General features: G+C 48.1%; 1 protein-coding gene across 1 annotated transcript; it reads left to right on the top strand.

Annotated features, from left to right (window-relative positions):
- Positions 1–10,461: 10,461 nt before the first annotated feature.
- HIGD2A (HIG1 hypoxia inducible domain family member 2A) lies at positions 10,462–11,454 on the top strand. The gene is made up of 2 exons (XM_045829370.1): positions 10,462–10,675; positions 11,037–11,454. Exons 1-2 carry the CDS (start codon positions 10,522–10,524, stop codon positions 11,201–11,203), a joined length of 321 nt encoding a protein of 106 aa, XP_045685326.1. The 5' UTR covers positions 10,462–10,521; the 3' UTR covers positions 11,204–11,454.
- The last annotated feature ends 1,609 nt before the right edge of the window (positions 11,455–13,063 follow it).

Below are 13,063 nucleotides of genomic sequence, written 5' to 3'. Positions count from 1 at the left end.
TGTGGACTGAGAGGTGGTGTGAGGGGCTGGGCCACAGGGCCAGGAGGGAATGAGGGTGAGAGGACGAGTGTGTTCCCTGCCCAGCCCGGGGCCATGGGGAGAGAGGGAGTGGGCTGTGCAGCAGCTGCTGGAGGCTTCTCCCCCCTCTGCCAGAAGCAGCTGCTCCTCCTCTGCCCTGGGCCTGCCCAAGCTCTGTGGCCGTGCTGGTGGCAGGCCCCCTATCGGGACAGCGGCGTCTGCTTCAGGGACATGAGCACGGAACGCAGGCGGGACACATCTTTGCACTGCTTGCTGCTCTTGGGGTTGAAGTCACACAGCTGGGCCACCTTCTCCCACTCTGTGCCTGGGCTGTCCTTGGATTCCTTCACGAAAGCCTCCTCAGATGCCCTGTGGGAGGAGATGGGACACAGGTCTCAAAGCCTCAGAGCCGACTGCCATTGCCCTGCATCAGTGATGCTCTGCCCCTGCTGAGCGAGGCTGCTTTGCCCCACCTACTCTGGGCTACTTTTGTTAACAGGAGGCAGCCAAGAGGTTGGGCCCCAAATAGGGATTTGGAATGGGGTCCAGAACTCAAGGTGTCCAGGAAATATTAGGATCTCCTCACCCGCCCCCAGGTGTAGGTTGGGGAAGGGACAAATGGAGCGGGGCCATTGAGAGCTGTTTCCTGTAGCAACAGCCTTGCAGCTAACCTCTGGCATGGTCATTTAACATATCTATAACCTTTAACTGGTCATAGATATGTTAAATAGCTGTGGCCATGCTCTGAGCTAGGGGAATGGAAGTAACTTCCCCACCAAGACATAACTGGAGGGCACGTCCCCCAAGTTACAGTGCCTGCGTGGGTGCTTGGAGAAGATTGGCTTCATGACATGGGGCCTCACCTGCCCAGACTCACAATGGCAGCCCAGTAAAGCTGGAAGGATATGAGTGCTGGCAGGTGTAACTGATTGTAGGAGGAGTCGGAAGTCGGGCTGCAGAGGAAGATTGGTGCGGAGATTTAAACCCAGACTCGACAGCCATTGGAGAGAGAGGACCACTCGGTCTTTAGCAGAGTGGGGACTCCCGCAGCCCTGTGAGAATCACCATGCGGCTTTAGCAGAGAACCGCCACTCGGCTTTGGCAGAGTGGTGACCCCCCTCCTTGCAGCCATTGCAGAGATAGGACCACAGACACGTAAGGGAGAACCACATGGCTTTGCCAGAGTGGGGACTCCCTCAGCTTTAGTAGGGGGAAACGCCACCCAGCTTTAGCAGAGGTCCCAGCAACACAGCTGATGGTGCTAGGAACCAAGGGAGGCCTCCTAGCTGCCAAGGATTACTGGGAAGAACCAGGGTCTGCCTGAGCCTCAGACTTCTATTCTTTTCCTGAGATATGGTACCCCAGACTGGGCAAAGGGGGAAGGAAGGACTGCGTGTGTTTGTGGGTGTTTCAAGGGACTTTGGGACTTTGATGAAGACATTAGGTCACTACTTTAAGCCTGTATAGCATTAAATAAACATATCCTTTTCACGAATCTCTGGCATAGACATCTTGCCTCTGGCGGCAGGACATAACGAACCTGGGAGGTTCCTTTTGGGTAATAGTATATCGTCCTTGGCTCACCTTGGACCCCCTGTTGTGCTTTGTAACACCTTGTCTGGAGGTCTCCTCCCCAGCCCTGTACCCTCTGATCTCAGATTCCAGGAGCAGCCTTGGCATCAGGCAAAGCCTAGATTGGTCCTGCCTCAGGGCCTCTGCACTTGTTGCCTCTTGTGGGAATGCTATTCCACCAGACGGACTGCTCACGGCCTGTTGTTTCTCATCATCATCATTCCAGATTGAGCATCTCCTGCTCTGTGGGGTGGCCCCCACACAGCTGATCCTCCAACGTGGTCAGAGGTTGGTGGTGGCAGCCAGTCCTTGCAGCTGATCAACCTTGGGGTAAATTGCTCCCACTGACATGCCAACAGCAATCAAGGCTCAACTACAAGAACTGGATATACACAGCCCACGTTGGTTTGGAGGGGTTTGGCACACCCAAGCACCCTGCCTTGGTGATCAAGGCAGCTGTCCACTGGACCCCACAGAATACCCACTCCACAGCAGCTCTACCTAACACACAGGAAAAACACACAGAGCCCGCCCAACTGAGGAAACAGAGAAATGGCTCCCAAATGAAAAAGAAAAAAAACAAAAACAAAAAAACAACAGAACAAAACTCCAGAGAAAGAACTAAACACAAAGGAGATGAGCGATCTACTAGAGGCAGAGTTCAAAACTGTTCATAAGGGTGCTGCTCAGCGAATTCTGTGAGTGCCTCAGCAGCATAAAAAAGGCCAAGTGAGAAATGAAGAATGCACTAACTGAAATAAAAAATAATTTATAGGGAATCAGCAATAAAGTAGATGAAGCTGACAGTCAAAACAGCAATTTGGAATATAAGGAAACAAAAAATACCCAATCAGAACAGCAAAAATGAAAAAAAAAAAATGGAGACAGTGCAGGAACCCTCTGGGACAACTTTGAGCACTCCAACATTCACATCATGGCCATGCCTCAGGGACAAGAGGGAGAGCAAGACACTGGAAACCTATATGAAAGAATAATGGCAGAAGACGTCCCTAACCTGGTGAAGGAAAGAGACACACAAGTCCAGGAAGCACAGACAGTTACAAATAAGATGAACCCAAAGAGGCCCACTCCAAGACACATAACTAAAATGCAAATAGTTAAAGACAAACAATCTTAAAAGCAATAAAAGAAAGGCAGTTAGTTACCTACAAGGGAGTTCCCATAAGAATGTCGGCCGGATTCTCAACAAAAACTGCAGGCTTGAGGAAATTGGCAAGACATATTCAAAATGATGAAAAGCAGGGCCCTACAATCAAGATTACTGTACCCAGAAAAGCTATTACTTAGAATCAAAGTGAGGCAGGAGACAGCATTGGAAGAATTGAGACTGCAATACTGTCACTGGCCAGCATTTAGTGCCCTGGTTGCCAGGAAATGCCTTTTACCAATTAGGTAGAATGAAGAGTAAACCGAGGCAGGAAGGAGGAAGGAGACAAGTCTCACAAGCTAACTCAGCAGTCCTGAACCTGGTCCGATAATATTGCTGGGTGTTCCAACATCACAAGAAACACTGTATTAGCAAGAAAGAAGGAAAGTCTTTGAAATTCTATGTAACATTTCCACTATCTGGGAAAGAAAGCCTTGAAACTGTGCTTTCATCCCAAGGCCTGAATGTGGGAGAGGGCCCTTGGTGCCCAAAGAAAGAGCCCATAAACCAGCTTTGGTGAATTGCCTACCTCTGGTCACTGTTTTACTAGGTAGTCCCTGATGCTTACAGAAATAGCCCATAAATAACTGTGGAAAGTGCCCCAATTTTAATTAACTGCCTCCTGTCATGTATTTATTTTACAAGATGAACAAATAAGGTCTGGAGCAAGACAAGGATTTGGGCTAACAGTCCCACACACATACCTAAGTTTGGGTAGTCACATTTCCCCCTGGAAAGCTGGCACCACATTTACCCGTTAATCAATATGTAACTTTTTTCCCTCCTATCCCACCAACTATATAAGTCCTGAGAACAAAAGACTCACCCTCTCTCGGGGGCTCAGGGGGCTCTTGGCTCTCGGGCCACAGGGCCTCTGGCCACCTGGCCTCAAGCTGCCCTGGGGCGTGCCATCCTGGTCTTCAGCCACTCTTGAATTTCTCACCCTGCTTTGCCCTGAATGTTGCCTTTCACCCCCTACTCTACCCAGTCCTGTTCTCTTCCATAGGAACAGGCCACTAATAAACTGGTTACATACCACTAGATTTGCTGATACGTAATTCTTTACATGCGTCAGCAAGAAGAACCAGGTCTCTCTCGTCAACAAAAGGACAGATAAAGAGCTTCCCAGACAAGAAAAAGCTAAAGTTCATCACCACCAAACCAGTATTATATAAATGTTAAGGGGTCTTCTTTAAGAAGAATCAAAAATAAGGACAATAAAATGGCAATTAATATATATCAACAAATGAATCTTAAAATAGCAAAAACCAGTCAGAACAGAAACAGACTCATAGAGAATATTCTGACGGTTGCCAGATGGGAGGGGATTTGGTGGGTGAGAGAAAAGGGTGAAGGGGTTAAGAAGTGCCAAGTGGTTGTTACAGAACTGTCCTGGGGATGTAAAGTGCAGCACAGGGGAAAAGTGAATCGGATCTGATGACAATAGATGCTGTCAGACAGGTGCCACATTTATTGGGATAATCACTTAGTAAGTTGTGATATATGTCAAATGTGATCGGAAAATAAAAATGATTAACTTGGAAAAATAAAAATAATAAAGATCTTCAAGGCCAAACTTTCAAAGTCTTCCATATGCTAATACTCACCAGTGGAACAGTAATGGAGATAGAATCAGCCATATCCCCAGCATGTCTGATGGCAGAAGTGTTGTCAGCCCAGGATGACTGTCATCTCTGTGAGGTCACAGCCTTGGGACTGTTCCATCTTTGCTTTCCGTTGGAATCAAACTGATACAGAGAGATCTGATCAGAACACTGGGGAGGAAGAGGGAGGGGCTGTAGGCGGAGTTTGCCCAGGCAATAGTAAACAGTCTAGGACCGGACTGGCTGAGTTGAATGCCTCTACAGTACAAGCAATTATGAGCAAAAAGGTTTGAAATAAAAGAAAGGCTCTAGGGCTCCATGGCTGGCGGGCTTGCTGGCTCTGTCTTCTTTCCCAAGGATGGCTGGATGATCGTGCTGCAGTTGCCTGTGCTTCCCAGCGGATGGTATTTTGAATAGAAAGAAACTCGGGGCATAATCTAGGATCAGGGTGGCCTGGCAGAGGGTGGCGGGGTTACTCTTCTTTGGGTGTTCTAGAGAGGCCAGGCCCTGAGGCAGATTCTACCATTCTCCAAAACTGCATAGCTTTTGTATCTCATGTTGTTTTAGTTTGTAAACTAACCCTATAGAAATGAGATATTTAAATCTAATGGGGGGCCCTGGCTGGAGAGTCTCAGTGGATTGAGTGCCAGCCTGTGAAGCCCAAAGTTGCTGGTTTGATTCCCGGTCAGTGCACATAACCGGGTTGTGGACCAGGTCCCCAGTTGGGGGCGTGTGAAAGGCAACCAATCAATGTATCTCTCACACATTGATGTTTCTCTCCCTCCCTTCCTATCTAAAAATAAAAATAAATAAAATCTTAAAACTAGTCCTGGCTGGCGTGGCTCAGTGGATTGAGTGCCTACTTGCAAACCAAAAGGTCACTGGTTTGATTCCCAGTGTGGGCACATGTTTGGGTTGCTCCCCAGTTCCGGGCGTGTGAGATGCAACACCATTTGATGGCTCTCTCCCTGTCTTTCCCCTCCCTTTCCCTCTCTGTAAAAATAAAATAAATAAAATCTTTAAAAATAAATAAATAAATTATCCCAGAGCAAAAAGAATAAAGAAAAGTGTTCTAATCTTTTAAATTATTTGTTTAAAAAAAATCTTAAAATCAACAGGGGACTGCTAGAAGTCAGGTGTTCAAGCAGTCTCAATTTGTAACAGGGTGCAGCCAAGAGGGGGACCCCAAATAGGGATTTGGAACGGGGTCCAGAACTCAAAGTGTTCAGGAAATACTAGGATCTCCTCACCACCACCACCACCCCGCCCCCACAGGTGTGGATTGGGAGGTGGGACAAATGGAGCAGGGCCATTGAGAGCTGTTTCTCATAGAAACAGCCTTGCAGCTAACCTCTGGCACTGTCATTTAACATATCTATAACCTTTAACTGGTCGCATAGATATGTTAAATAGCTGTGGCCATGCTCTGAGTCAGGGGAATGGAAGTAACTTCCCCACCAAGACATAACTGGAGGGCAGGTCCCCCAAGTTACAGTGCCTGCGTGGGAGCTTGGAGATTGGAGATTGGCTCCATGACATGGGGCCACACCTGCCCAGACTCACAATGGCAGCCCAGTAAAGTTGGAAGGATATGAGAGGGTTAGCAAGTATAGCCGATGGTGAGAGGAGTCGGAAATGGGGCTGCAGAGGAAAATTGGTGCGGAGATTTAAACCCAGACACAGCAGCCCTTGGAGGGAGAACCACGCTGTTTTGGCTGAGTGGGGACTCCCTCGGCCCTGGGAGAGCCACACGGCTTGGCCAGAGTGGGGACCCCCACAGCTTTAGAAGGGGGAACCACCACCGGGTTTTAGCAGAGGTCCCAGCAACACAGCTGATGGTGCCAGGAACCGAGGGAGGCCTACCAGCCGAGACGGATTACTGAGAACTGGGGGCTACCTGAGCCACGGACTTCTATTTCTTTTCCTGAGATACAGTACCCCAGACTGGGCAAAGGGGGAAGGAAGGACTGTGTGTTTGTGGGTGTTTTAAGGGACTTTGGGATTTTGATGAAGACATTAGGTCACTACTTTAAGTTTGTATAGCATTAAATAAACATTTCCTTTCTTTTTCACAAATCTCTAGCATAGAGAGGTGCCTCCTCTGGCGGCAGACATAACGAACCTGGGGGATTCCTTTTGGGTAATAGTATATTGTCCCAGGCCCCCCTTGTTGTTCTATAACAAATTGATAGGCTTCAGTGACTAATGCATGTGGAAAGGTGTTATTAACACCAAAGGTAAAACCATGAAGGTTCTGAATAAATACTTCTTTTCTTTATCACCAAACCTTTGCCTCTGAAATTTTGCCTAGCAGGGGTGTCCAACCTTTTGGCATCTCTGGGCCACTTTGGAAGAAGAGTTGTCTCAGGCCACACATTAAATACACAAACACAAAAACTGATGAGCAAAAGAAAGTTTTAAGTAAATTTACAATTTTGTTTTGGGCGGCATTCATGGCCATCCTGGGCTGCACACCGTGAGCGCTGGTTGGACACCCCTGGTAGAGGGTGGCATCTGGCAGCAGGGCCACACTTTCCGTTCAGTAACAAAACTAAACCAGCCTGTGCTGATGATGTGGATCCAACTACAAGAATGAGAGGGAATGAAGTCGGTTAATCACAGCCTCCAGTTCCTCTGCAAAGAGGTGCCAATGAGAACCTCACAAGCCCCACCCTAACTGGTATGGCTCAGTGAATTGCACACCAACCTGGGAACCGAAAGGCTGCAGGTTTGATTCCCAGTTAAAGTACAGATCTGGGGTGCAGGCCAGGTCCCCAGTTGGAGGTGTGTGAGAGGTAAATGATCAATGTCCCTCTCCCTCTTTCTCCTTCCCTCCCCCCTCTCTTTAAAAAATTCTATCAAGAGGAACAACAAATTGATGTTTCTCTCCTTCCCCATTCCTCTCTTTAAAATAAAAAATTTATATATATACATATTTTAAAGATTTTATTTATTTTAGAGAGAGGGGAAGGGAAGGAGAAAGAGAGGGAGAGAAATATCAATGTGCGGTTGCCTCTCGCATGCCCCCTACTGGGGACCTGGCCTACAACCCAGGCATGTGCCCTGACTAGGAATCAAACTGGCAACCCTTTGGTTTGCAGCCCATGCTCAATCCACTGAGCTATACCAGCCAGGGCTGTATATGTGATTCTTATGAGAATCCCTGAGATACACTAAAGACAGAAAGTCGAGGGATTCTACATTGGATGTGTGGCCATCCAAACCCTTTTATGTTCAGGAGGGCAACTAAAAATCTCAGACAGATGAGAGGAAGGATGTACGAAGAGTTCCACAGTACTACTGCTTTCATGTCAAATTTACTCCCTTCCATTTCAATGTTCAGTCTCTATAGCCTTAATAGGCATGAAATTGATTTGTCACTGGGAAGATTAAATGAAACGGTGGAATCTCCAAAAACCTGTTTATTCTCAAATTCTTCAGAAGCTGAAATGCATGCCTAAGATTTAATGGTTTATTTTTCTATCCTCTTAGGGTCCTGGACATTTTGCGGGGGTGGGGGCTGGACACCAGAAAGTTTATTTGTGTGTTTTTTTTAATTTACTTAATACTTATTGTATTTTTTTTTTCATTACCATTTAGGGGACCTGGACATTTCTGACCTCCCTTCACACTCTTGAGTTTAGTCAGTACAGTTAAAATGCCCCACCTGGGGACACAGTCCCTGGACTGTGAGCCCCGAACTAGCTCACCTCTTCCCTCTGAACTTTGGGTCTCTACCTATAAAGGGAAGACATATGAGGACCCATTCCAGCTCTGACTGTACAGAATGGAGACCTACAGAAGTGTGGCCAGCACCTGCCATTTAGCGCATAGTGTTTCCGCATGAGCTCCTGAGGCCCATCCTCTGCATCCACCTCCACGGCCTTCACCTGCAGAGGACAGAGACTGGCAGACAAAGAAAAGATCCTGCATGCAGGAAAATTCTAGAGGCTGCTGACTTGCCCTACACAACCACAGGATCCCTAAGGATCCACATACAAGGTCAAGCAGGAATAGGTGACAAAGAGAACCAGTGCCCTGGAGGCTTCACGGTTCTCAAGAGATCCAAGCAAGCACTTCTTTCATGCCTATTTATGAAACTGGCATAATACCCCTTGCTTGCCTCACTGCAAATGAAACAATGCACCTTGAAAGTGCTTTATAATTTACAATGAGGGAGAGACTTCAGATACTTTCTCTGTAAGGAGGAACAACCTGATGGAGCTTGGCTACAGCTTCACATTTGTTCTAGAAACAGTATTGTCATTTCCCTCTAGCGTGAAATATAAAAAGAAACTCACCTAAAGGCAATGGGACAAGTTCAATCACCAAACCCACTTAGTAGGTTAACCATTTATTTACTTAATTGATTTTAGAGAGAGGGAGAGAGAGAGAAACACTGATTTGTTGTTCCACTCGTTGATGCATTCATTGGTTGATTCTTGTATGTGCCCTGACCACGGATCGAACCCGCAACCACAGCATATGGTGTTGTCACTCTAAACAACTGAGTTTTCTGGACAAGATTATTTATTAAGCACTACTTACATCCTAAGCACCACTGGGGATTTAGTAGTGAACAAAACTGAAGTCCTTATCCCCAAGGAGATTATGTTCAGGAAAAGAGACACAGACAATAAGCAGGTAAATAAATATATAGTATACTATCAAGTATTTACAAGTGCTTTTGAATTTACAGATTCATCAAGTATTTACAAGTGCATTTGAATTTACAAATTCAAATAAAACCGGGAAGAATTAACTGGGAGGAAAAGGCTATTTTTGAAAGTGTTGTCAGAAAAAGGCTCATTCTGGAGAAACTAGCCCCAGAAAAGTTAAGACCAGGGACGATTAGATGATTGGAGAGAGGTATAAGTTAAGATTCCAAACTGTGGGGAGTCTTTTTTTTTTTAAAGATTTTATTTATTTATTTTTAGAGAGGGAAGGGAGGGAGCTATAGAGATAGAGATAGAGAGATAGAGAGAAACATCAATGTGTGGTTGCTGGGGGTTCTGGCCTGCAACCCAAGAATGTACCCTGGCTGGGAATTGAACCTGGGACACTTTGGTTCCCAGCCCGCGCTCAATCCACTGAGCTACGCCAGCCAGGGCTTGGGAGTCTTTTATTAGGAACGGTAAGGACAGATAAAGATAAATTCTGGAAAATACCATTAAAATGACAAGGGGCCCAAACAGGTTAATTTCAGGGGGAAAAAAATGGTGGATAGGTGGACTTTAACCAATGTGCAATTTGTGCTGAGGAGGAAGTATGAGGGAAGTCTAAAAAAGACCCTCAACCAGGGCAACCGCACATTGATGTTTCTCTCCCTTTCTTTCTCCCTCCCTTCCACTCTCTCTAAAAGTAAATAAATAAAATATTTATAAGTAAATAAATAGATAAATAAAAAGGACCCTCAACCAGTCAGTGGAGGCTGACAGAGTTGGCTGTGTGAAATCGCGTACCTAAGAATGGTGTGAGAAACTTGGAACCGGGATCAAGTACTGAAACCGGACTAAGTACCGCGGGGGGAGGTGGGGCAAAGGGCAGGGCAAGAGCCGAGACCCTGGCCAGTCAGTACTTTTTTCTCACAGTGGGGTACGCCTTGTTGGAATCCACAGCCAACTTCATCTCCGCCAGGTTCTGCCACACAGGTCTGCCGTGGTCCCACGCATGTCGGATGTGACATCTACGGACAAAAAGAGGGAGACCGTGGAACTGTCAATTCACTGGCCGTTCAGGCCAGACCACCTGCCTCCTGAAACCCGGCTGCCTCACCACTCGATCCGTGGCGCTGCCTTCAGTCACGCTTTCCGGTTAAGACGCTTCCGGTTAACACCGTAAGCGAATTTCTGCCTCTGGGCCTCCCCCCCGGCCTTGGGCTTCGCGCCGACCACCGCACCAGCAAATCAGTACTTCCAATCTTCACTTTCAGCACCTGGTGGGGCGGACTCCACCCTCGGGACGCGTATGGTTGTCGGGCATTTTGGGAACTGTAGTCCATCCCCTACCGACACAATGCTGAGCACTATGACTCCCAGAATGCCGTGGGCGTCTGCGCCTGCGTACAAAGCTCAGCATATTTTCCTGCCCCCTTTCATGACTTCAGCAGGAGGCGGAGTTTACGATACCCATTTTCTCCGGCTCCCTGTTGACCCAGACATGGCGACTCCTGGCCCTGTGACTCCAAAAGTACCTTTTGAACCATCGCAGCCCCCGGTCATTGAGGGCTTTAGCCCCAGTGTCTACAGCAATCAGGAAAGCTTCAAGGAAAAGTTCTTTCGCAAGACTCGCGAGAATCCCATGGTACCCATAGGTAAGCAGGTTCTGAAGGAACTTTAGATGGAGAGGACAGTGCTTTCGGGGGGGAAGCAAAATAGGAAAGGACTGGGGAGCCGGGTGGGTCCGGAATGAGATCGGACCAGACTTGTGGCGAAGGGGCCGGGCGGTGAGAGGTGAACCTGATTGGAGCAGGAGTGGGATGGGGCGGACTCTGTAACTCCCAGAGCCCTGGGGGATCAACTCCTCCTACCTTTTCCTCCAGCTCCACGCACATGCAACCTAACGACACCTGCTCCTGTACTGAGATCTCGACCCATGAGAAAGAAAGCCCAAAGTGGGGAGGGGGCTCTGGGGATGGACCTGCCACTCCGCGCTTGCTTTGTATCCCTCCTCAGGCTGCCTGGGCACGGTGACCGCACTCGCCTATGGCCTCTACTGCTTCCACCGGGGTCAGAGCCATCGCTCCCAGCTCATGATGCGCACCCGGATCGCCGCCCAGGGCTTCACGATCGCAGCCATCTTGGTGGGTTTGGCTGCATCCGCTCTTAAATCTCGACCCTGAACCCGCGGCCTGGCCTTGAAAGCTCCTTGGAGTTCATTCCCAGGCCCAGGACCAACCACCAGTCCTTCCACCGGACTTGTTTCCTGACAAGCCCTTGTGTCAATGGGGGAGGAAGTGGCCAATTGAATATATGATTCCCCCACCACCCCGCCAGGAATCAGGTTCTCTTCCGTTTGGGTGTTGCACACTACTATTTCTGCCGCACCTTCTCCACTCCCTACTTAATAAACTCGGATCCACTTGCAATTTTATCAGTTCATGCTCAGTCTCACTCACAAGGTGTCTGGTCTTTGGTTTTAGGTGTAAACGCACTAAACACTGCACAGACCCCTAGAAATGATATGACCTACTGATGCCCAAACTTTCCTGCAGCAAGGGCACTCATAAAGAGCAGAGATTCCCTAGGATGATACTGTTTGGGAGAGGGAAGAGGATCTTTCCAATAATTTCCAAACTTGCAGTAGACAAGCCTTCCTTAAGACTAGGCCTGCCCTGGTCCTGACAGAGGCAAGGGTTGGGTCCTCCCCTGTGCTTCGGCTCCTCACACCCCTCCCACCTCCTGAGAGCACCTAAGACCCCACGAATCTAGACCATCCTGCTGTGCTTGTTGCTGCATTTAACAGAACGGGGAATGGGCTCAGACATCAGTCTGGTGGAGTGGACAGGGCACCGTTCCGGAGCCTGTCAGTGGTTTGTGTGCCTGGTGCCTGGAGGTAAAAGAAGAAAGGAGGCTGGGGACCTGAGCAAACTCTGCAAGACAGGCCACCTGTCACTTTTGCATTCATGTGCACTGTCAAACAGGTGTTCCTGGTCTGGGGTTGCTGTCAGCTCGGAAGTGCCGATTTGGACCTAGTTCCTTTCATGTGCGGCTCCATTAATTCCAACACGGGCTGCATGTGGCCAGAATGGGAAAAAGGGGGTAAAGAAGACACACCCACTTCTGGATCACCCTAACACAGTCTAGATTTGAAGAGTGCATGACTGGGGTCAGCTACATTGCCTGCCCCCCCTGTGATCTCTCAGCTTAAGGCAAAAGTAATGTGTGCAGAGCAGTGCACTGTGGAGTCTTTTGGCCTCAAGATTCAAGAAATGGGCCCTGGCTGGTGTGGCTCAGTGGATTGAGCACCAGACTGCAAACCAAAGGGTCACCGGTTCAATTCCCAGTCAGGGCATGTACCTGGGTTGCAGGCCAGGTCCCCAGTAGGGGGGGTGTGAGGCAACCACACATTGATGTTTCTTTCCCTCTTTTTCTCCCTTCCCCTCTCTGGAAATAAATAAATAAAATATTTTATAAAATTTTTAAAACGATTCAAGAAATTGATATGGATTGGTGAAGACTAGGGCACTTCTAAGGGGTATGGTCACTTTTTTTAAACTGTAGACATTGTGTCATCCCTCAGAAAAGATACACTTAAATCCTAACCCCAGTACCTAAGATCTGACCTTATTTGGAAATAGGGTTTTTACAGAGGTAATCCAGTGAAAATGAGGTTAAGGTGGCCCCAACCCAACATGACTAGTTTTCCTGATAAAAGAGGGGGAATCTGGACAAAGACACAGATGCACATAGAGGACAGGCCATGCGAAGGCGAACTCAGGATTGTAGTGATGCACCTACAGCCAAGGACCTCAGAGTCGGGAGACAGAGGAAGCCGAAACGACCCTCCCCTGGGGCCTTCCAAGGGACATGGCCCTGCTGACACCTGGACTTCCCACCTCCAGGAGAAAAGGGCACTCTTGCTCTAAGCCACATGCCACACGTGCCAGACATTGTCACAGCAGTTCTGGGAACTAAATCCGCTGGCAGTGACTCTAGTCTTTTTAGTCACTGTGCAGGTCACAGTATTTTGAAAGAAGCCA

This window comes from Phyllostomus hastatus, unplaced genomic scaffold (genome assembly GCF_019186645.2).
Source record: "Phyllostomus hastatus isolate PE091 unplaced genomic scaffold, TTU_PhHast_1.1 phas_contig_150, whole genome shotgun sequence".
NCBI classification, from domain to species: Eukaryota; Metazoa; Chordata; class Mammalia; order Chiroptera; family Phyllostomidae; genus Phyllostomus; species Phyllostomus hastatus.
The sequence above is the reverse complement of the archived record's forward strand: the minus strand, read 5'-3'. Positions and strand labels throughout refer to the sequence as shown.